The 25008-nt window shown below is 41.8% G+C and overlaps 1 protein-coding gene across 14 annotated transcripts in view; it reads left to right on the plus strand.

The window, feature by feature from the left end:
- LOC135552441 (ubiquitin-associated protein 2-like) overlaps positions 1–25008 on the plus strand; it is an 87144-nt gene that overhangs the window by 12071 nt on the left and 50065 nt on the right. For 9 of the 14 annotated variants that reach the window (XM_064984055.1, XM_064984063.1, XM_064984053.1 and 6 more), the window contains 7 exons: positions 8078–8155; positions 13090–13200; positions 13415–13589; positions 13841–13936; positions 17593–17647; positions 20843–20887; positions 23562–23668. In XM_064984055.1, the coding sequence (XP_064840127.1) occupies positions 8078–8155; positions 13090–13200; positions 13415–13589; positions 13841–13936; positions 17593–17647; positions 20843–20887; positions 23562–23668 (667 nt within the window). The remainder of the gene's footprint in view (positions 1–8077; positions 8156–13089; positions 13201–13414; positions 13590–13840; positions 13937–17592; positions 17648–20842; positions 20888–23561; positions 23669–25008) is intronic. The other 5 variants (XM_064984064.1, XM_064984056.1, XM_064984058.1 and 2 more) reach the window with 1 other exon arrangement.

Here is a 25008-nt window from a genome sequence, read left to right on the forward strand (position 1 = left end):
TTTTAAGAATGTGAAATGTCAGAATAATACTAGAGAATGATTTTTCAGCTTTTATTTCTTTCACCACATTCCCAGTGGGTCAGAAGATTACATACACTCAATTTGTATTTGGTAGCATTGCCTTTAAATTGTTTAACTTGGGTCAAACATTTTGGTTAGCCTTCCACAGGCTTCCCATAATAAGTTGGGTGATTTTTGGCCCATTCCTGACACAGCTGGTGTAAATGAGTCAGGTTTCTAGGCCTCCTTCCTTGCACACGCTTCTTCAGTTTTGCCCACAAATCCTGACAAGGATTGTTGTCAGGGCTTTGTGATGGCCACTCCAATACCTTGACTTTGATGTCCTTAAGCCTTTTTGCCACAACTTTGGAAGTATGCTTGGGATCGTTGTCCATTTGCGACCAAGCTTTAACTCCTGACTGATGTCTTGAGATGTTACTTAAATATATCCACATAATTATCCTGCCTCATGATGCCATCTATTTTGTGAAGTGCACCAGTCCCTCCTGCAGCAAAGCACCCCCACAACATGATGCTGCCACCCCCCCAGTGCTTCACGGTTTGGATGGTGTTCTTCGGCTTGCAAGTCTCCCCTTTTTCCTCCAAACATAACAATGGTATTATGGCCAAAGAGTTATATTTTTTGTTTCATCAGATGAGATGCACAATCAAAATGCACGATCTTTGTCCCCATGTGCAGTTGCAAACTGTAGTCTGGCTTTTTTATGGCGGTTGTGGAGCAGTGGCTTCTTCCTTGCTGAGCTGCCTTTCAGATTATGTCGATATAGGTTTTTACTACTAGTTTTTTTTTTACTGTGGATACAGATAGTTTTGTACCTGTTTCCTCCAGCATCTTCACAAGGTCCTTTGCTGCTGTTCTGAGATTGTTTTGAACTTTTCGCGTCAAAGTACGTTCATCTCTGGGAGATAGAACGCGTCTCCTTCCTGAGCTTGTGACGGCTACGTGATCCAATGGTGTTTATACTTGCATACTATTGTTAGTACAGGTGAACGTGGTACCTTCAGGCGTTTGGAAATTGCTCCCAAGGATGAACAAGACTTGTGGAAGTCTACAATTTTTTTTCTGATGTCTTGGATGATTTTCTTTTGATTTTCAAATCTAATTTTATTGGTCACATACACATGGCGAGTGTAGCGATGGCCGAACGGCATATGCAAGATACAGTAGATGGTATAAAGTACAGTATATACATATGAGATGAGTATGTAAACAATATATGAAGTGGCATTTGTTTAAAGGGACTAGTGATACCTTTATTACATCCCATTTTTAATTATTAAAGTGGCTAGAGATTTTGAGCCAGTATATGTTGGCAGCAGCTACTCAATGTTAGTGATGGCTGTTTAACAGTCTGATGGCCTTGAGATAGAAGCTGTTTTTCAGTCTCTCGGGTACCAGCTTTGATGCACCTGTTCTGACCTCGCCTTCTGGATGATAGCGGGGTGAACAGGCAGTGGCTCGGGTGGTTGTTGTCTTTGATAATTTTGGCCTTCCTGTGACATCTGGTGTTGTAGGTGTCCTGGAGGGCAGGTTGTTTTCCCCCGGTGATATGTTGTGCAGACCTCACTACCCTCTGGAGGGCCTTACGGTTGTGGGGGTAGCAGTTGCCGTACCAGGCGGTGATACAGCCCGACAGGATGCTCTCGATTGTGCATCTGTGAAGGTTTGTGTGTTTTTGGTGACGAGCCACATTTCTTCAGCCTCCTGAGGTTTAAAGAGGCACTGTTGCGCCTTCACCGCTGTCTGTGGGTGGACCATTTCAGTTTGTTCCTTGATGTGTACGCCGAGGAACTTAACTTTCCACCTTCTACACTACTGTCCCGTCTATGGATAGCGGGGTGCTCCCTGTGCTGTTTCCTGAAGTCCACGAGCATCTCCTTTTGTTGACTTTGAGTGTGAGCTGGGCCCTCACCTCCTCCCTGTAAGCCATTGTGTCGTTGTTGGTAATCAAGCCTGTTGTGTCACCTGCAAACTTGATGATTGAGTTGGAGGCGTGCATGGCCACGCAGTCATGGGTGATCAGGGTGTACAGGAGAGGGCTAAGAACCCACCCATGTGGGGTCCCAGTGTTTATTTATTTTTTATTTATTTCACCTTTTATTTAACAAGGCAGGCAAGTTGAGAACAAGTTCTCATTTACAATTGTGACCTGGCCAAGATAAAGCAAAGCAGTTTGACACATACAACGACACAGAGTTACACATGGAGTAAAACAAACATACAGTCAATAATACAGTATTAACAAGTCTATATACGATGTGAGCAAATGAGGTGAGATAAGGGAGGTAAAGGCAAAAAAAGGCCATGGTGGCAAAGTAAATACAATATAGCAAGTAAAACACTGGAATGGTAGATTTGCAATGGAAGAACGTGCAAAGTAGAAATAAAAATAATGGGGTGCAAAGGAAAAATAAATAAATAAATTAAATACAGTAGGGAAAGAGGTAGTAGTTTGGGCAAAATTATAGGTGGGCTAGGTGCAGTAATCTGTGAGCAGCTCTGACAGTTGGTGCTTCAAGCTAGTGAAGGAGATAAGTGTTTCCAGTTTCAGAGATTTTTGTAGTTCGTTCCAGTCATTGGCAGCAGAGAACTGGAAGGAGAGGCGGCCAAAGAAGGAATTGGTTTTGGGGGTGACTAGAGAGCTATACCTGCTGGAGCGTGTGCTACTGGTGGGAGATGCTATGGTGACCAGCGAGCTGAGAAAAGGGGGGACTTTACCTAGCAGGGTCTTGTAGATGACATGGAGCCAGTGGGTTTGGCGACGAGTATGAAGCGAGGGCCAGCCAACGAGAGCGTACAGGTCGCAATGGTGGGTAGTATATGGGCTTTGGTGACAAAACGGATCGCACTGTGATAGACTGCATCCAATTTGTTGAGTAGGGTATTGGAGGCTATTTTGTAAATGACATCGCCAAAGTCGAGGATTGGTAGGATGGTCAGTTTTACAAGGGTATGTTTGGCATCATGAGTGAAGGATGCTTTGTTGGTTGCGAAATAGGAAGCCAATTCTAGATTTAACTTTGGATTGGAGATGTTTGATATGGGTCTGGAAGGAGAGTTTACAGTCTAACCAGACACCTAAGTATTTGTAGTTGTCCACGTATTCTAAGTCAGAGCCGTCCAGAGTAGTGATGTTGGACAGGCGGGTAGGTGCAGGTAGCGATCGGTTGAAGAGCATGCATTTACTTTTATTTGTAATTAAGAGCAATTGGAGGCCATGGAAAGAGTTGTATGGCATTGAAGCTTGCCTGGAGGGTTGTTAACAGTGTCCAAAGAAGGGCCAGAAGTATACAGAATGGTGTCGTCTGCGTAGAGGTGGATCAGAGACCCACCAGCAGCAAGAGCGACCTCATTGATGAATACAGAGAAGAGAGTCAGTCCAAGAATTGAACCCTGTGGCACCCCCATAGAGACTGCCAGAGGTCCGGACAGCAGACCCTCCGATTTGTCACACTGAACTCTATCAGAGAAGTAGTTGGTGAACCAGGCGAGGCAATAATTTGAGAAACCAAGGCTGTCGAGTCTGCCGATGAGGATGTGGTGATTGACAGAGTCGAAAGCCTTGTCCAGATCAATGATTACGGCTGCACAGTAATGTTTCTTATCGATGGCGGTTAAGTTATCGTTTAGGACCTTGAGCGTGGCTGAGGTGCACCCATGACCAGCTCTGAAAGCAGATTTCATAGCAGAGAAGGTATGGTGATTCGAAATGGTCGGTAATCTGTTTGTTGACTTGGCTTTCAAAGACCTTAGAAAGGCATGGTAGGATAGATAGTCTGTAGCAGTTTGGGTCAAGAGTGTCCCCCCCTTTGAAGAAGGGGATGATCGCAGCTGCTTTCCAATCTTTGGGAATCTCAGACGACACGAAAGAGAGGTTGAACAGGCTAGTAATAGGGGTGGCAACAATTTTTGGCAGATAATTTTAGAAAGAAAGGGTCCAGATTGTCTAGCCCGGCTGATTTGTAGGCGTCCAGATTTTGCAGCTCTTTCAGAACATCAGCTGAACGGATTTGGGAGAAGGAGAAATGGGGAAGGCTTGGGCGAGTTGCTGTGGGGGGTGCAGTGCTGTTGACCAGGGTAGGAGTAGCCAGGTGGAAAGCCTGGCCAGCCGTAGAAAAATGCTTATTGAAATTCTCAATTATGGTGGATTTATCAGTGGTGACAGTGTTTCCTATCTTCAGTGCAGTGGGCAGCTGGGAGGAGGTGTTCTTATTCTCCATGGACTTTACAGTGTCCCAGAACTTTTTTTAGTTAGTGTTGCAGGAAGCAAATTTCTGCTTGAAAAAGCTAGCCTTGGCTATTCTAACTGCCTGTGTATAATGGTTTCTAGCTTCCCTGAACAGCTGCATATCACGGGGGATGTTCGATGCTAATGCAGAACGCCATAGGATGTTTTTGTGTTGGTTAAGGACAGTCAGGTCTGGGGAGAACCAAAGGCTATATCTGTTCCTGGTTCTAAATTTATTGAATGGGGCATGTTTATTTAAGATGGTTAGGAAGGCATTTAAAAAAAATATCCAGGCATCCTCTACTGACGGGATGAGATCAATATCCTTCCAGGATACCCCGGCCAGGTCGATTAGAAAGGCCTGCTCGCTGAAGTGTTTCAGGGAGCGTTTTACAGTGCTGAGTGGAGGCTGTTTGACCGCTGACCCATTACGGATGCAGGCAGTGATCGCTGAGATCTTGGTTGAAGACAGCAGAGGTGTATTTAGAGGGAAAGTTGGTTAGGACGATATCTATGAGGGTGCCCGTGTTTAAGGCTTTGGGGAGGTACCTGGTAGGTTCATTGATAATTTGTGTGAGATTGAGGGCATCAAGTTTAGATTGTAGGATGGCTGGGGTGTTAAGCATGTTCCAGTTTAGGTTGCCTAGCAGCACGAGCTCTGAAGAAAGATGGGGGGCAATCAGTTCACATATGGTGCCCAGAGCACAGCTGGGGGCAGAGGGTGGTCTATAGCAGGCGGCAACGGTGAGAGACTTGTTTTTAGAGAGGTGTAGAAGTTCAAATTGTTTGGGTACAGACCTGGATAGTAGGACAGAACTCTCAGAATATTTGCAGTAGATTGCAACACCGCCCCTTTTGGCAGTTCTATCTTGTCTGAAAATGTTGTAGTTTGGAATTAAAATTTCAGAATTTTTGGTGGTCTTCCTAAGCCAGGATTCAGACACAGCTAGAACATCCGGGTTGGCAGAGTGTGCTAAAGCAGTGAATAGAACAAACTTAGGGAGGAGGCTTCTAATGTTAACATGCATGAAACCAAGGCTATTACGGTTACAGAAGTCGTCAAAAGAGAGCGCCTGGGGAATAGGAGTGGAGCTCGGCACTGCAGGGCCTGGATTCACCTCTACATCGACAGAGGAGGAGTAGAATAATGGTGCAGCTAAAAGCAATAAGAATTGGTCGTCTGGAACGTCTGGAACAGAGAGTAAAAGGAGGTTTCTGGGGGCGATAAAATAGCATCAAGGTATAATGTACAGACAAAGGTATGGTAGGATGTGAATACAGTGGAGGTAAACCAAGGTATTGAGTGATGAAGTGAGAGATATTGTCTCTTGAAACATCATTGAAACCAGGAATGTCATTGCATGTGTGGGTGGTGGAACTAATAGGTTGGATAAGGTATAGTGAGCAGGACTAGAGGCTCTACAGTGAAATAAGCCAATAAACACTAACCAGAACAGCAATGGACAAGGCATATTGACATTAAGGAGAGGCATGCTTAGTCGAGTGATCAAAAGGGTCCGGTGAGTGGAGAGGTTGGTTGGGGGTCACAGTGATTTTGACAGCTAGCCAGGCCATCGGTAGCAAGCTAGCATAGGATGGAGGTCTGTTAGCCACCTCTTGCGTTCCTTAGCCACCTCTTGCATTCTGAAATAGCTTCTGGCTAGCACCTGGCTAGCTTCTTGGAGTTTCTGGCTAGCTTCTTGGAGGATTACAGATTTGAGGTAAATAATACTTTTTTATAAATTAGTAAGGTGGGTTTGCAGGAGAGTGTTTTGAAGATGAGTTTATGGAAAATTAAAAAAATGTATGTGAAAAAAGGGTAGGAAACATCTCCACGCAGCTGATGCTCAACACTTCAATACTTCTTCCAAGATACCCTCACCACCTGGGGGCGTCCCGTCAAGTCCAGGACCCAGATGCACAGGGCAGGGTCGAAACCCAGGGTCTCGAGCTTAATGACAAGTTTGGAGGGTACTATGGTGTTAAATGCTGTCCTGTAGTCAATTAACAGCATTCTTACATAGGTATTTCTCTTGTCCAGATGCTTTAGGGCAGTGTGATTGCGTCATCTCTGGACCTATTGGGGCGGTAAGCAAATTGGAGTGGGTCTAGGGTGTCAGGTAGGGTGAAGGCGATATGATCCTTGACTAATCTCTCAAAGCACTTCATGATGACGGTAGTTTCCCATGATGTCAAGCACAGAAGCAATGAGTATGAAGGTAGGCCTTGAAATGCATCCACATGTACACCTCCAATTGACTCAAATGATGGCTAGGCTATCAGAAGCTTCTTTAAGCCATTACATTTTCTGGAATTTTCCAAGCTTTTTAAAGGCACAGCCAACTCATTGTATGTAAACATTTGACCCACTGGAATTGTGATACAGTGAATTGTAAGTGAAATCATCTGTCTGTCAACAATTGTTGGAAAAATGATTTGTGTCATGCACAAATTAGATGTCCTAACCACCTAAACTATAGTTTGTTAACAAGACATTTGTGGAGTGGTTGAAAAACGAGTTTTAATGACTCCAACCTAAGTGTGTGTAAACTTCTGACTTCAACTAAGTATTCAGACCCTTTATTCAGTACTTTGTTGAAGCACCTTTCGCAGCGATTACATTGTCGAGTCTTCTTGGGTATGATGCTACAGGAGTGAGAGTCCTTTTAGGTTCCTTTTGGCGTACTCCAAGAGGGCTATCCTGTGCCTTTTACTGAGCAGTGACTTCTGTTTGGCCACTCTTCCATGAAGGCTTGATTTGGTGGAGTTCTGCAGAGATGGTTGTCTTCCTGGATGGTACTCTTATATCCACAGAGGAACTCTAGAGCTCTGTCAGTGACCATTGGGTTCTTGGTCACCTCCCTGACCTTATATACACAGGTGTGTGCCTTTCCAAATTATGTCCAGTCAATTGAATTTACCAGAGTTGGACATCAATCAAGTTGTAGAAACATCTCAAGGATGATCAATGGAAACACAATGCACCTGATCTCAATTTCAAGTCTCATATCAAAGGGGCTGAGTACTTATGTACAGGTTTTTCTGTTTTTTATTTTGAATAAATTTGCACAAAAAAAACAACTTGTTTTTGCTCTGTCATTAAGAGGGAATTGTGTGTAGATTGTGAAAAAACATTTATTTAGAATAAGACTGTTACGTAATAAAGTTGAGAAAGTCAAGAGGTCTGAATACTTTGCGAATGCACTGTATATGAGTAAAATGGTAGTACAAAAGAACCCTGAAATTCTCTCACGAACGATGAAGCATTTTTCTCTCCTCACTCCGTGTAATGAAATTGAACTACAACCACCCCAGTGCACAAATAACACTGCCCACATGTACTGTGATGCGGAGCAGACTGTCAAACCAGCAGTGTTTTTCTGTCATCACTCGCTTGATGACTGACAGGGCGACACCTGTCCTAACAATAGATAGCTAGGAGATGCATATTGTTCCTTCTAGTGGAGAGGGCTCGGACAACTTTTATTTCTGACTAGCGAATTGAAAAATGACCTATATTAATTTATGTTGTCAGGATCACCCACCTGTGCATTTTTTGACTTGGGGCTCTATCCAATCTGTATCGCTGAAGCGTTAGATTGCGCAATAGAAATGTAAAGGTAATTTCCGATTGAGCAGTCATGCAGCATTTGCCGGATTGAATAGACCCTTTAATTGTTTGTTTAATAGTGATGGAAAAGCTACACGAAGTACCGAACCAATTCTTAATGGGTGGATAAGCGATTGTCATTGAGATGACATAAGAGACCCCTTTAAACAACTTTGTGGTGACTTAGAAGTTGATGTTCCACCCTTTCTCCACACAGGCCACTGCTGAGCAGATCCGACTCGCGCAGATGATTTCGGACCACAATGATGCTGACTTTGAAGAGAAAGTCAAGCAGGTGAGAACTTAGCCTTCCCTTCATCACATGTAGCATCCCACTGCACTTTTAGACCCTTTTTGCTGCCTGAAGGGAGGTCCGTTACATTGATGTACATTCAAAGAGATTTCGTATTGTTCCAGGGTTTCCCTTTAGGAAATTTTGGCGCCAGCCAACGTGTCCGGGAAAATGTTTAATTTACTGATCATTTGCAAAAAATTTCCGGACCCCTTCATTACTCATCTCTAATGTGTGTATGTATATACTGTATTCTATGCAATCTACTGCATCTTGCCTATGCTGCACGGCCATCGCGCATCCATATATTTATATGTGCATATTCTTATTCATCCCTTTACGTTTGTGTGTATCAGATAGTCGTGAATTTGTTAGATTACGTGTTAGATATTACTGCACTGTTGGAACTAGAGAAGCAAGCATTTCGCTACACTTGCATTAACATCTGCTAACCATGTGTATGTGACCAATAAAATTTGATTTGGTGCACAGCCCATTAATGAGTCCGCCCACTGTGCTTAGAATGATGGAAATCACATTTAGATTATGGTAATGCATCTTAACAGAACATGCAACTCATGTAATGAAGCAGCCAATAAAACATCACTTTCAAACATTTGCCAAATTTCAATTTGCGGGGGAGAACAGCTCACCTGGGAAAACACCATTCGAAACAGCGCATCTGATAGCATTCCATATGTGACCGAAGAAAATCGCTGTTAGAAACCTAGATAGAGGGGGAATCTAAGATGCAACAACTAGGATGGGTTGCTAATACGACGAGGCGTGTGTCTTTGGCTTCTAGACAATGAAAAAATGTTGATAAGAACCAATAGAACAGGAGAGAAATGGCATAGCTATGAGTCCAATAGGGAAGTAAATGGAAGTACTGTTGCCAAAATTATGTAATTACTCCAGTCTATACAGAAATAATCATTAAAAATACTTCACCAGAAAGCATGTATTAGCCACAGAGGAATCGAGGATCATTAGCTTCTATAAAAAAAATAGCTGTGGATTGTTTGAAATCACTAGCCGTAGGTCTATGACTGTTTGGCAAGCCCACACTTTAAGTAGCGCACGTGGCAATAGGCCTGCCTGGTTGAGTTGCGACTGTCAATGAAAAGCATCTAAACTGTGTGTGTTGATAATGTCTTGAGTATAATTTAAAATGTTAAGACGAATGGGAGTGGTGTGGCAGAATGGTTCTTATGTACAATGATGTCCTAACCCGGACAACACTGGTCCAATTGTGCGCCATCCTATGGGACTCCCAATCACGGCCAGTTGTGATACAGCCTGGAATTGTTTCAATTGTTTCATTGTGTGAATTGTTAGCCCTTTGTTTTGTTTTTGTCAATTCTCCAGTAGTAAATATGTCGTTAATCCCCATCATTTGGTTACATAACATTTGTGTAATGCATGTTAATTAGCCAATTACAGTTATCATTCTGGGTGGAAATGTTGTTTGCAGAGTTCACAACCTGCTGCATATGCGATAAACCAGTTTGGGTTTATTTCATAACCATAATCTACGAGATTTGTCAATTATTTCATTCTTTTGTTTTGAGTGAGCAATGTGCAAGTGTCTTTTTTTTCTCTGTCCTGATAATGTTGAGGGAGTGCCTGCAGCTGAACATGCATAGAAGTACCTGACCTGCTGTGCGGAAATGTAGGAAGGCGTTTTTTTTTCTCCATCCATTGCGAATTATATATTGAAACTATAGTTCCTCACAGTAAGTTTTTAGAAAAATCTTTACAACAATCTCCCCCTCGATAATTACCCATCCTCGGTGTGAAAGGGCAATGGAAGTTGTAGGCCTACTGCTGTGTTTCCATTCACTCATATCTTTAGCCACCAATGGATCACAATGTCTCAATGTGTCTTGTGATCTTGCATAAGTTGACTTTTAGATTTGTATAATTTCTTTTCAGATTTTTATGATTAACCACGTGGCAATGATTTTGAGAAAATAAAACGTTATTATTGAAATGAAACTGTTCCACAAAAATGTGCATATGAAAATCATACCTGGCACACTGAACTGTAGAAATGGTAGGAAACTCACACGCACCTAATGAAGTCTTTTATAAAAAAGAATTGCCTCCACATTTCCATGGTTGGAGTTTGCCTATTGCCTACTTTGATGCCAGGTAAGACATGCCTCATAATATGAAATAAAAATTCAGGTTTCAAACAATTAAGTATGTCTCCAACTCACATTGTAAAGTGATGGGTAATGTGCTGATAGCCCGTTGCTTGCACTTGAATTGTGAATGGGAGGCGCTCTTCAATTACCCGTTGAGAAAAAAAATAATGCTTTAATCATGCACCAAAACTGTTTTTAACACGCAATTGTATTGAGAATTGTTGCGCAATGAATGGGCTTATAAAAGCACACATTTTACTCTAGCAGCAACCAGCTGAAGAGCTGCAAAAGAAATCCTTCTCAAAATAGGCTCTGCATGCTTTTCGCGTGTGATAGTTGTTGAATAAATTAGCTGCATGATGACTAATGAAAATACACAGGACAATTTTTAATTACACAAAATTATGCAATTTAACCTATAGACCTATAAGCATGACGGTCAAATGTATTTCCTTCAACTGGCATTTCTATCAATGAAAAAAGCATTGCAAATTTTATTTTTATTTTTTTCTCGTGGCCATTTTGGCCTGCAACTGATTTATTTATCGACTTTGCATATATTTTATTGTCCAAAAGCCGCCAATTGCCAACTAACAGAAACCCTGTAGTAGAGGTCGACAGATTTATGATTTCAACGCCGATACCTATTATTGGAGGACCAAAAAAGACGATACCGATTTTAATCGGCCAATTTTAATAATTTTTTAAATTTATTTATATATATTTTTATTTATTTTTATATATATTTATTTACAATTTCACCTGGTTAATATTGCCTGCTAACCTGGATTTCTTTTAGCTAAATATGCAGGTTTAAAAACATATACTTCTGTGTATTGGTTTTAAGAAAGACATTGGTGTTTATGGTTGGGTACAGTCGTCCAACGATTGCTTTTTTCGCAAATGCACTTTTGTGAAATCATCCCCCAGCGTTGCATCGATTATATGCAACGCAGGACATGCTCGATAAACGAGTATCATCAACCACGTGTAGTTATAACTAGTAATTATGATTGATTGTTTTTTAATAAGATACGTTCAATGCTAGCTAGCAACTTACCTTGGCTTCTACTGCGTTCGCGTAACAGGCAGGCTCCTCGTGGAGTGCAATGAGAGGCAGGTGGTTAGAGCGTTGGACTAGTTAACTGTAAGGTTGCAAGATTGAATCCCCTGAGCTGACAAGGTGAAAATCTGTTGTTCTGCCCCTGAATGAGGCAGTTAGTTAACCCATCGTTCCAAGGCCGTCATTGAAAATAAGAATGTGTTCTTAACTGACTTGCCTAAATAAAGGTATAAAAAAATATATTTAAAAAAAATCGGCGCCCAAAAATACTGATTTCCAATTGTTATGAAAACTTGATATCGGCCATACCGATTTAATCGGTCGACCTATACCCTGTAGTGTCCTCACTTGCAGCATCAAACCACCTTTTAGGATCTTTTTATCTGGTCTGCTAACTAGAGCTGAGCTTTACTTCACTTCCTGAAGTATAAATTGATCAGAGGTGTTCCTTAACAGTTGGGGTAATTGGCCTGTGTGGGCTATATTGAAATCTTTCTTACAGAATAAATAGGAAAGGCATAAGCATGGTAGCAATTGAAAGGGAACAGTTCTGAGATTATGGGACAATTTATTAGACAAGCTGAGGACACAACAGGTTCACCTACCACAAGACTGAATCCAAACATACGGTTTTATGTGGATTTTACATTTACATTACTTTTTGCCGCATTTGTTGATTACGAAATCTGAAAATACTCCATTTATTCAGTAACATTCCTGGAAAGTATGCGTTAGGAGCAACATAAGACTAAAAAATGACGGGTTTGACAGGACTAACTGGTGTCTCCCAAGTGGCAACACACCTCTCCAAAGTGTGCACAGTTCCTAAGTAATTTCAATGTACTTTTATGACTCAAAGAAGAGTGTTCAAATACAATGTGCTTTTTTTTTTAGCTGACCTAGCTGTGTGGTTTCGGGACTAGAGCAGGCACACTTGTAGTTTTGTTCGGAATTACAACACTACGTCCCCGCCATTGCACCTATTACTTTTTACGCAATCCAAAAACGGACCATTTTAAATTACAAACTGGGTCAGGTGGGCGTCATTTCAAAGCTTGTTCTATTGCCAACATGTCTAGCTAAGTTATAAAATACAATCTTTGTTAGGCTTTCACAAAGCAATTCAGAGATACTTATTTGTAATTTTGGTGTGCATAGGAGTCATAGTGCATTCAGGTGCGTGTTACTTCACAATAGACAAACGGGCTCATTCTGTTCAGATCAATCCAGGGTATGATGCCATCTCATCTTGTAACTACATCAGACATAGTAATGATAAATGTTGACACTGTATATGATCTAGAAATGTGAAGTGCACATTTGGAAGGGTGTTTTGGCTTGTTTGTATGACATCAGTGGTATTTGTTAAAATAGTCTCATCTTTCAAAATACATCGAGTCCTCTTAATCTACAGCATTTCCCTCATTTCCCAGTCAATTTTTTTTGCAAAAGTTTCCCAATTAGGAGGAGGGATGTTGGCAACTTCTTGTCATGTGCAGTGTTCAAGTTCAGAACGGCTGTCAATCAAAATCCATATAGCACTGTGAAGTGTAGAGCCTGAGCTCTGATGTAATTTATAGCATGTTACTGTACAGTCGCTGCATTCCAATTTAGGCGCTTATCAGTGACCAAATCTGCCATTTTCAACCCATATATCGGTACGAGTGTATTGGGCTACATGGCAATATACTCACTGAAGATTCTCATCCATTTCCCCCGTCCAGCTGATTGACATCACAGGCAAGGACCAGGATGAGTCCATGATCGCGCTGCACGACTGCAACGGAGATGTCAACAGAGCCATCAATGTGTTGCTGGAGGGTAGCCCAGATACTGTGAGTTTGGCCTTTGTCGGGGCTTATGAGTTAACAAGGTTACCCACTACTACAGCTCACTACAGGGCAAATCCTAACTTCCACTTAAGTCAATTTTCATTTAGTCTTGCATTCATGTCAGTGGGAGACTACGTACAAACTTGACTTAAGTGGAAGTTAGTTTGCCTAACATAATCAAACTGAACCCTGTCGGTCACCTCACCGGTCTCCTCAGGACTCTTGGGAGATGGTGGGGAAGAAGAAAGGAGTGTCTGGTCAGAAGGAGCCTGGCCACGCCGAGACCGGAGAGGAAGGAAAGGATAACAGGGAGAGGGGAGCAGAGAGGGACGTGGCACGTCGTAGAGGTGGGGCCCCACGCAGGGGCCGAGGGGCCAGCAGGGGACGAGAGTGTGAGTAGAGATCACATACTTTTGCATTGTCATGGGAAGTGACACTGGCACCCCAGTGTAGACCCTTTGTGGCTCCTGCCGTTGTCATGGAGGGGCAGTGTGTGCCACAAATATTCTCACCTTAGATTCCTGAAGAAAAAAACATTCCCCGCATTGTAGCGACTTTACCGACATTCTAACTTCAAACCTAATTTCTGACTTCACGCATCTGTTTTCCCTCACTACCTCATGCGTGTTCCCTCTCCTCTCAGTCCGTGGACAGGAGAATGGTCTGGATGGCGGAAAGGCTGCTGGGATAGCAGGCAGGGGCACAGAGCGAGGCCACAGGGGGAGAGGCAGAGGAAGAGGTAAGTTTCTCCACTACATAGAGTGCATTCGGAAAGTATTCAGACCCCTTGACTTTTTCCACATTTTGTTATGTTACAGCCTTATTCTAAAATTGATTAAATAGTTTTTTCCCCTCATCTACACACGCTATCCCATAATGACAAAGCAAAAACAGGATTTTAGAAATGTTTGCTAAAAAAATAATATTACTTTTACAGAAGTATTCAAACACTTTACTCAGCACTTTGTTGAAGCACCTTTGGTTGCGATTACAGACTTGAGTATTATTTGGTATGAAACTACAAGCTTTGCACACCTGTATTTGGGGAGTTTCTCCCCTTCTCTGCAGATCCTCTCATGCTCTGTCAGGTTGGCTTGTCTCTCAGTCCCTGCCGCTGGAAAAACAACCCCACAGCATGATGCTGCCACCACCATGCTTCACCGTAGGGAGGGTGCCCGGTTTCCTTCAGACGTGACATTTGGCATTCAGGCCAAAGCGTTTAACCTTGGTTTCATCAGATCAGAGAATCTTGTTTCTCATGGTCTGAGAGTCCTTACAGCCCACTCCACGTGGGCTGTAATGTGTCTTTTACTGAAGAGTGGCTTCTGTCTGGCAATCTACCATAAAGGTCTGGTTGGTGGAGTGCTGCAGAGATTATTGTCCTTCTTGAGGGTTCTGGCTCTCCCGTCTCCATAGAAGATCTCTGGAGCTCTGTCGGAGTGACCATTGGGTTCTTGTTCACCTACCTGACCAAGGCCCTTCTCCCCAGATAGCTCAGTTTGGCCGAGCGGCCAGCTCAAACTTCTTCCATTTAAGAATGATGGAGGCCAGTGTGTTCTTGGGGACCTTCAATGCCGCAGACATGTTTTGGTACCCTTCCCCAGATCTGTGCCTCGACACAATCCTGTCTCGGAGCTCTACTGGCAATTTCTTCAACCTCATGGCTTGGTTTTCGCTCTCACGTGCACTGTCAACTGTGGGACCTGATATAGACAGGTGTGTGCCTTTGCAAATCATGTCCAATCAATTGAATTTGCCACAGGTGGACTCCAATCAAGCTGTAGAAACATCTCAAGGATGATCAATGGAAACAGGATGTACCTGAGCTCAATTTTGAGTCTCACAGCAAAGGCTCTGAATACTTATGTAAATAAGGTATTTCAGTCTTATTGCTAATGCATTTGCAAAAATATCTTACCCTGTTTTTGCTTTGTCATTACGGGATATTGTGTGTAGATTGATGAGGATTTTTATTTATTTAATCCATTTTAGAATAAGGCTGTAATGTAACAAAATGGGGAATGGGTCTGAATACTTTCAGAATGCACTGTAATATAGCCAATGGGTTTCGGTGTGGAGAGCTTGTTGATTGGACTCCTGAAACGAGCTGTGTTCAAATACTCACACTAACCATACTATTTGTGACATAAATTGAGTATATAGTATGCTTATTGGCCATTGTATGGATATAGTTAGTATGCCAAAAGTTCCCGGATGTTGTGCTAAATTTGCCAAAATATGAAGTATACACGCAGTGGACACTATCTGTGCTTTTTGGGCCCATAATGTAATTCTTCAGAAAATGGGCATTGCTTCACAACGTTTTCAGATTTGAAGAAATTGTCAGAAAATATGCAGCCGACGAGAGCGGATACAAATTTGTTGCTTTAACTATTTATGACAAATGTTTAGAAAATGTTGAGCAATGTAATTAATGTCTTTTCAAATAAGTTATGTTACGCGTTATGTTGGCTGACAAATTGTTAGCTACGCTATCCTTACGCACTGCACAGCATATCATTACAACAGGATGTACCAGGTATGTTAGTTACCTAACTGTAACATTAGTAGGCTGCTCGTACAACAAACTTGCCAGTATATTTTCTTTATGCTATCAAACTAACTACTCAACTTTTATTTACTTGATTATTCACATCATTCATAGCTTAGCTAAATGGTATAGTCGTACAGGTCGTAAATTCGCTCTGGCTATCTACCCAGATTTCAGAGCAATCTGACTACCAGAGGCAGAGCGCAGAATAACTGATGAATTTACTCAACACCTGTTGAATGTGGCTGGTGTCATTAAACATCGGCTTAAAAAGTAATTAAATTGTTGGCAGCATCACAGTTAGTCACCAACGCTCTGGATAACATGAAAACAGTTTAACCAGCTCTGCTAAGGCGAGTAAAATGGTCAGCTTGAGATGTTAGCCAGTTAGCTTGGGTGCTTGATTGCCGTTGTGAGTTCAGAACGCTCAGATCAACCCTATTCCACAGCCATAGTGTCAAGTGTGCGCTCTGAATTTAAGAACCGACAATCTGACAACGCCCTGAATTTACGAATGCTCAGAGCGCACTCTGGCATTCCAGATTTGAATTTACGAACACACCCAAAGTCTAGCTAAGTCATTTCTTATGCTAACAAGCTAGCAAGAGGTTGCATAGCAACAGCATCAACTTCTGATAGACAGGCAAGGTGCTAGTACTCTCAACTGAAAGGATACTGTTTGTTTACAGAAAAATAAAATTAACTAATAGTATGTAGTGTATACTCATTATGTTAATATGTATTCAAACACAGCTAAGGTCTCAACATAAACTAAGGTTAATGTCCCCTCTAGAGTGTCAAAACAAAGCTATCATAGCATTCCAGGGCTCCAGACTAACATTTTACCCTGGTGGCACTGGTGCCACTAACCTTTTCATTTGGTGGCACCAGCCCATGATTTTATAGCACCAAACATGTTTTTCTTGTTGTCACGCAATATAAATAATTGGTTACCATCTCATAAAGTCACTCCCAGATCTTTATTAAGTGTAAATAGACTACTGAGATGGTATTCAAGAAATGTGTTTTTTTCCTAACGTCCAAGCAGGAGCGCTTGAGTCAAGATATTTTTATGTTCACCCTAATCTCATGATTGTCATTACATTTTGGGTTGACAGTTAGGTTCTTACATTTTACTGTCAAAATAGGGCCTCAAAAAAAAAAAAAAAAAAAAAAAAAAAAATATGTATATATATATATATATATATATATATATATATATAATGTAATCTTAATTAGCATCCATCTTTGTGCACTAATATGACAGGCTAATTCATTTGGTGCTAATTCAGCACCTGAGAAAGTAAAATAAAAAACACATTAGCTAGCTTGTAAACTCTAAATATAATACCTACTGCTAGTAGCCATGTATTAATCTAACAGTAAATTTGAGGCCTGTTATATTTAGGTGATGAGGCTTATATGCACTCGCAATGGCCTGTGTGCATTTTGCATGCTCCGTAGCTCAATGTCATATCTGATATCTCGATTGTAAAACTGTGCCCTATTAGCTCAATATTGACGTATGACAATAATGCACTTTACTGTTTCACCAAATCATGGTTTTAGCCGCCCAAAAAACATGACTTTGGAATGCGGTGACTAGGTAGAATGTGCAGCTTGCATCGATTCCACCAAATAAACATTTTACTCTTACAGCCAAGTCAAAGGGTCACAAAATGCGACTAAATTGTTGCAGAATGCCAAGCTCCATCTGTTGTAGGGCGCGCAATAAGATTTGAATATGCATTCAAGCAGGCAAATGTTCCACAAGGACAATGCATTGTATTTTCTGTAGTGTTATGTTTTTTTCAATAGTGTAACTTGACTGTCCCTCTCTCTAGGGGAAGAGCGTGAGCGAGGCAGGCGAGGGAGCAGGTTTTCAGCACAGGGCATGGGGTAAGTGAACACCTGTGCTGCTCACAGAGAGCGATTTATTTTCCCGCATACCTGTTGCCATGGTCACCAGAGAGCAGGACCTCAGCCTATTGTTAAGACTTAATACATCGGCCAAATCTATTTGAAATGCGGGGCTGTACATAAACCCTTATGTAATTCCACTGAGCTCTTCTGTCTCTGATTAACTGATTTGCATTAAAGTCAAATATAGATAGACCCACACCATATCTGTAACTCAATGGGTGGGTATTGAGATTGTTGCACATAGGGTTCTGCTCTGTGTCTGTGGCATATGGTGTGTTCTAGTTCCTTGTCCCTTCCCTTTGGGTTAAATGGGGCACAGGTTTGTATGTGTGAGTTGTGTGTTTTGTCTGTCAGTATGCATCGTCTCACCCAACCCTGGTCATTGAGTGCCCTAGATGTCATCACATAGGAAGTGGTTAGGCCTATATACTTGCAATTGCTTTGAAGATGATCACAGTGCTGAGATTTTAAACCAGCTTTGATAATGAGTAGTATCAAATTCACTCAACATAAGACATATTAGTGTATCTTGTAGAGTGGGGCAAAAAAGTATTTAGTCAGCCACCAATTGTGTAAGTTTTCCCACTTAAAAAGATGAGGCCTGTGATTTTCATCATAGGTACACTTCAACTATGAAAGACAGAGAGAAAAACAAATCCAGAAAATCACATTGTAGGATTTTTAATGAATTTATTTGCAAATTATGGTGGAAAATAAGTATTTGGTCACCTACAAACAAGCAATATATTTAGCTTTCACAGACCTGTAACTTCTTTAAGAGGCTCCTCTGTCCTCCACTCGTTACCTGTATTAATGGCATGAAGACTTACAGAAAACATTTGACCTCTGTCATTGCCAACAAAGGGTATATAACAAGTATTGATAAACTTTTGTTATTGACCAAATACTTATTTTCCACCATAATTTGCTAATAAATTCATTAAAAATCCTACAATGTGATTTTCTGGATTTGTTTTTCTCATTTTGTCTGTCATAGTTGAAGTGTACCTATGATGACAATTACAGGCATCATCTTTTTAAGTGGGAGAACTTGCACAATTGGTGGAGGACTAAATACTTTTTTGCCCCACTGTATGTCACTTTGTATTGAATTATAATTAACACTTAGTTGGCTATATAATTCGTCCTAGGTGTTAGGACTAGCATTAAGCGAGATGAGATGACAGTCTACTATTTCTAGGGTTGTCAAAGACCGGGCTTTGTGGGGTTTAGATGGCTTTGTGGGGTTTAGATGGCTTTGTGGGGTTTAGATGGCTTTGTGGGGTTTAGATGGCTTTGTGGGGTTTAGATGAATGGGTGATGATAGGTTGGGCTCTTTCCCAGGGGGTGCAGCAAGTTTAAACGCTTCCTCAAAGTAGGGCTGGGCGATATGGCCTACAAATCACATCTACATTTTTTTCAAACTTATGGGCGATTTTGTGTGTGTGTATAGATAGAGTATATGTGTGTGTGTGGACACCCCTTCAAATTAGAGGATTCGACCATTTCAGCAACACCCGTTGCGGACAGGTGTATAAAATCAATCACACAGCCATGCAATCGCCATAGACACACTTTGGCAGTAGAATGGCCTTCAGTGAATTTCGACGTGGCACCGTCATAGGATGCCACATTTCGAACAGGTCAGTTTGCCAAATTTCTGCTCTGCTAGAGCTGCCCCAGTCAAGTAAGTGCTGTTATTGTGAAGTGGAAACATTGAGGAGCAACAACGGCTCAGCCGCAAAGTGGTAGCTCACGGAACGGGACAACTGAGTGCTGAGTAAAGCTCCAACATCTGGTGGACAGCTTTCCCAGAAGAGTGGATGTTGTTTATAGGAGCAAAGGGGAGGACCAACTCCTAGACAGCTAGCGCATAAGTCTGTGGCTAAAATGCTGCTAGCATACATGGTACTGCAATGCCGCGCTTGACAAACTGAGCATACATTTCATGTTCATTGTTACTCCCAAGTACAGTCTGCTAAGTTCTGAAATGTGGGAGTTGAGACCTAAAAAGGGTATTGTTACAAAGGTTAAGTTTTCCTCTTACAGTAAAATGTCTCAATGTGTTTCGGTTTCTATATGACCGATTTTGTTGGACCGAACCTCAAATGCAAATAGTGAGTTGAAACCGCTTGTCTGAGAGGAAGAAGTGATCTTTAGTTTCTTTGTTGTTGTGGGGGCAGAGGGAGAGACTTGGAGTCTGTGTGCAAGTGGGAAGGTGCACACCGCACAGAAGGAGCGAAGGAGATGAGCCCAAAAAGACACGCTCATAAAAACTTTATTTTTTTATTTTTACCTTGACTCTTGCGATACAGGCATTAGAAACATTGCTCTGAAACATACATTCAAATGAATTATATATATCGCCCAGCCCTACCTCAGACAAACCTGCATGTTAATTTCATCCCTTTCAAATAATTAACACTGATTTATTTCTGAGGCACCTGGTTTGTGGGACATTAAAGAAAATTTTGCTGATCATAAAGTATAAATAAATAATAATTTGCTTCAGCTGCGTCAGTCCTTAACTTGTTTCAACGTAAAACAAATATCTTAATGTTCTACGGTTTAATAGGGAGACGTTAGCGGAGAGGGGGCAATGCCTTTGCTGTGGCAGAATGGCTCCAGTCAGCTGGCTTGTGTATGTGTCCGCAAGTTTGGCTTGGTCCGGATAGCAACTAACCTGGCGCGTGAGTGAGCCAGCGCCATAGGCTTGCATAGATGGACAGCCAGGCAGTTTGTTGCGTTGTCCCCAACATGCCTCTTTCTCATAGGGTGTGTCGCTTTCGCAGCTGCTCTTGTGTGGCCTTTGGGAGCCTGTGTTTGCAGTTTGCATGAGTGTGTTCTGATGGTTCTAACTGTGCTTCCTATCCTGATCATAATGCAATTATTGTTACTTATGGAACACAGTTTTCAGTTTGAGTGTTTGTTTGGCAGCCATGTTTCCCCTTTTTTAGTCTACCAGCTACACCTATAGAAAGTGACACTGCCCCAACAATGCAGTGGTCACAGATAATGTGTGTTGCAAAAGTGTGAGTGTAGTGACTTATCCATGCATGTGATTTCCTTACATTCCTCTGTAAAATAATGAATACTCTAAAACCACACACTGCATCCCCTACTGTCCCCGTTGTGCTGCTTGTAATCGTTGCTGTTGTTTTTCCTCTAAAGCCAGATTGATAAGGGGCCCAGATATGATTTTTCAGGAGAAGAGAGGTGAGTGCACCGCCACTGGTGTGTCAGTCTTGCTATCTGTTGGGGGGGAACATTCTGCCAAATGCCACGAGAGAGAAGGATGGAGGCACACATGAAACAGGGTATCAGGGCAGACTAAACCAAAATGACATGCACCCTGGTAACATGATATGGAATGAAATGACAGCTGTCTTTTGAACATCGAGGGTATAACTGTTCACACAAGCCCCATAAGAAATCTAAGTGTATTGGTTGTGTACACAGCTTAGCAGGTGTTATAGTGCTGTAGTGAAAATGCTTATTTTACTAGCTCCTAAAATTGCAGTCGAATGTCAAAGAACTAAAATGTAAGGATGTTAAATAAAAAGCAAGAATGGCAAGACTAATCCAATTAACCCAAATAGCACTATAGCAGTATCAAAATGCAATCTTTACATAAGCACACTGGGTGGACTTTACACAATCCGAACTAAGAATATGTACAGCAGTAGATGTATTAGTGAGCTTTGTCAAGAATCCAGTATATACAGTGCATTCCGGAATTGCAATATACTTGACTTTTCTCACATTTTGTTACATTACAGCCTTATTCTAAAATGGATTAAATACATTGTTTTCCTCCTCAATCTACACACAACACCTCATAATGACAGTGAAAACAGGTTTTTAGAAATGTTTGCAAATGTATTAAAAATACAAACGGATACCTTATTTACTTAAGTATTCAGACCCTTTGCTATGAGACTGGAAATTGAGCTCCGGTTTATCCTGTTTCCATTGATAATTCTTGATGTTTTTACAACTTCATTGGAGTCCACCTGTGTTAAATTCAATTGATTGGACATGATTTGGAAAGGCACACACATAACAAACACCAAGCCATGATGTTGAAGGAATTGTCCGTATATCTGTGCCTCGACACAATAGTGTCGAGGCACAGATCTGGGGAAGGGTACCAAAAATTGGCTGCAGCATTGAAGGTCCCCAAGAACAGTGGCCTCCATTCTTAAATGGAAGCAGTTTGGAACCATTGACTCTTCCTAGAGCTGGCCGCCTGGCCAAATTGAGCAATCGGGGTCGAAGGGCCTTGGTCAGGGAGTTGACCAAGAACCCGATGGTCACTTTGACAGAGCTCCATAGTTCCTCTGTGGAGACGGGAGAGCCTTCCAGAAGGACAACCATCTCTGCAGCACTCCACCAATCAGGGTTTTATGATAGAGTGGCCATGACAGCCTGCTTGGAGTTTGCCAAAAGGCACCTAAAGGCTCTTAGACCATGAGAAACAAAATTCTCTGAAACCAAGATTGAACCCTTTTGCCTGAATGCCAAGCGTCACATCTGGAGGAAACTGGCACCATCCCTACGGTGAAGCATGGTGGTGGCAGCATCACGCTATGGGGATGTTTTTCAACGGCAGGGACTGGGAGACTAGTCAGGATCGAGGGAACAATGAACCGAGTTATGTACAGCGAGATCCTTAATGAAAACTTACTCCAGAGCACACAGGACCTCAGACTGGGGCAAAGCTTAACTTTCCAACAGGACAACGACCCTAAGCACACAGCCAAGACAAAACAGGAGTGGCTTTGGGACAATTCTCTGAATATCCTTGAGTGGCCCGGACTTGAACCCGATCGGACATCTCTGGAGAGACCTGACAAAAGCTGTGCAGCGGCTCTCCCTATCCCACCTGACAGAGCTTGTGAAGATCTGCAGAGAAGAAGAATGGGAGAAACTCCCCAAATACAGGTGTGCCACGCTTTTAGCATCATACCCAAGAAGACTCAAGGCTGTAATTGCTGAAAAGTTCCAACAAAGTACCGATTTTTATGGGGTATTTTTTTGCTTTTTCATTATGGGATATTGTGTGTAGATTGAGGGGGAAAAAACAATTTCATCCATTTTAGAATAAGGCTGTTAATGTAACAAAATGTGGAAAAAGTCGAGAGGTCTGAATACTTTCCTATACGCTGTAAATAAATATGCAGTGTATAAACAGTGTAACTAAAATGCAATGTACAGTAGTGCAAATATTAGAATAAGCTATGTTGGGGATACTGTATTTAAATACATTATGTGGAACAGGAGTTACCAGTGGTTCACTCAACAGTCCCTCCCTGCCGATATACAGCACCCCTGTTATTGTTGGTTCTCATTGGCAGCTCGTCAAACATGAGTAGTCTACATTCCAGTCAGATCCTGGAAACTTCTGAAGTCAGTCTACTAAACTGCGCTAGGTTGTAGTGCACTGTACAACTTGAGGCGCCGTACCATTTCTGTACCTGAGCCTGAAAGAAGCAAGAGAACAAAGTTAAGGATGTGCTTTTTTCTTTTGCTCCATAATTGTCTCTGAAGCCATGATGTGATATGATGCGTCGAAAGACTTTTATGGAAGATGTTATGTTTTTTTTGCCACCGCACACAGTGCCAGAGAAAGACTTGAGGAAAATGAAGCACTTACTGGATTATTCTCCCATTCCTTGGTTGTCCTCCAGTCTTTGAATCTGTTCGCCTGACATTTTTCCGATGAACTTTGTCTAACTGCGACACATCAGATCTCCTCAAAGACTTCCTCTCCTATCGCTCTGCTTGCTTATGTCCTCCTTTTAAAGTATATCTCCCCACAGTCAAATGTTCCTATTGGTAGACCCATAGGAAGTGGTTGTGCTCAAAACCACGGCTTCTTCTCTTGCAGAACGTTCAACCCGGCAGACTACGCTGAGCCGACCCAGACAGAGGAGAGCTATGGCAGTGGAAGCACCTGGAACAACACGGGCAACCTGGAGCCAGAGGAAGGAGCCAGTAAGGAACCCAGTTACTGCTCAGCCCCAGTCCAAAACAACCCCAACCTAGGCCTAGACACTTACTGTAGATTTACAAGATGGTGTTTTAGCAAGTGAGTGTTAGCAAAATGGTGGAAAGTCCATCGAGCTTATCTAGAGCCAGAGGAAGGAGCCATTAAGAAACCAAGCTACTGCTTGATCAAAAACACTCAATAGACACTTCTTGGGATCTGATGGAGCTTAATCTGCCTGTCTTGGGAATGATCTGAGGTGTACTAGGATGCATGCAAGATCTATTCAGTTTTTTCTAAAGCTAGACAGCGTCAGTTAGCTTCACATTCCAGTTCAGGCTTCATCCGTACTACAACGGTGGATATTGCTTGTCCGCCTGCTTCTAACTCTAGCAGACTTGTAATCCCGAATGCCACATTTTAATTTGTGCCAAAATCAAAATTAAATCTATTTTGCAAATTCATCAAGCTATGGCGTGAAATAGGCTTTTAGAAGTGCCGTCTTCATTGTATTGTTAATGCCGTCTTTGGTGTGCTTATTAATGTACAAGCACCTTTTTCCGCTACTATCAATTTTAAAGTAAGTTCATTAACCTGTCTGGGAACGCTAGTGGAACACCTCACCAACCAATGAAATTGCCTGGCGCCAAATACAAATCAACAGAGATCTCAATCAAATTTCTCAAACATACAATTATTAGGCACCATTTTAAAGATAAAATTCTCGTTAATCCAGCTAGTGTCTGATTTCAAAAATGCTTTACAGCGAAAACTCCACAAACGATTGTTAGGTCTGCACCTCGTCACAGAAAAACACAGCCATTTTTCCAGCCAAAGAGAGGTGTCACAAAAAGCACAAATAGAGATAAAAATTAATCACTAACCTTTGATGATCTTCATCAGATGACACTCATAGGATTTCATGTTACACAATACATGTATGTTTTTTTTGATAAAGTGCATATTTATATCCAAAAATCTCAATTTACATTGGTGTGTTATGTTCAGTACTTCCAAAACATGTGGTGATTTTGCAGAGAGCCACATCAATTTAGAGAAATGCTCATTTATAAATGTTGATGAAAATTCAAGTGTTATGCATGGAACTTTTAGATAAACTTTTCATAGTGCAACCGCTGTGTCACATTTCAAAAAGACTTTACGGAAAAAGCATACCATGCAATAATCTGAGTACGGCGCTCAGAGCCCAAACCAGTCAAAATAAATACTTCTTCCATATACGTTTTATATATCAGCCACTCAGATTTTTTTACCAGCCAGTTGAATCCGCAGACTAAAACTAATGTTGAAAACAACTGAGTTTATGACCAAAACAATTTAAATGAAA

Source organism: Oncorhynchus masou, chromosome 13 (genome assembly GCF_036934945.1).
Source record: "Oncorhynchus masou masou isolate Uvic2021 chromosome 13, UVic_Omas_1.1, whole genome shotgun sequence".
NCBI classification, from domain to species: Eukaryota; Metazoa; Chordata; class Actinopteri; order Salmoniformes; family Salmonidae; genus Oncorhynchus; species Oncorhynchus masou.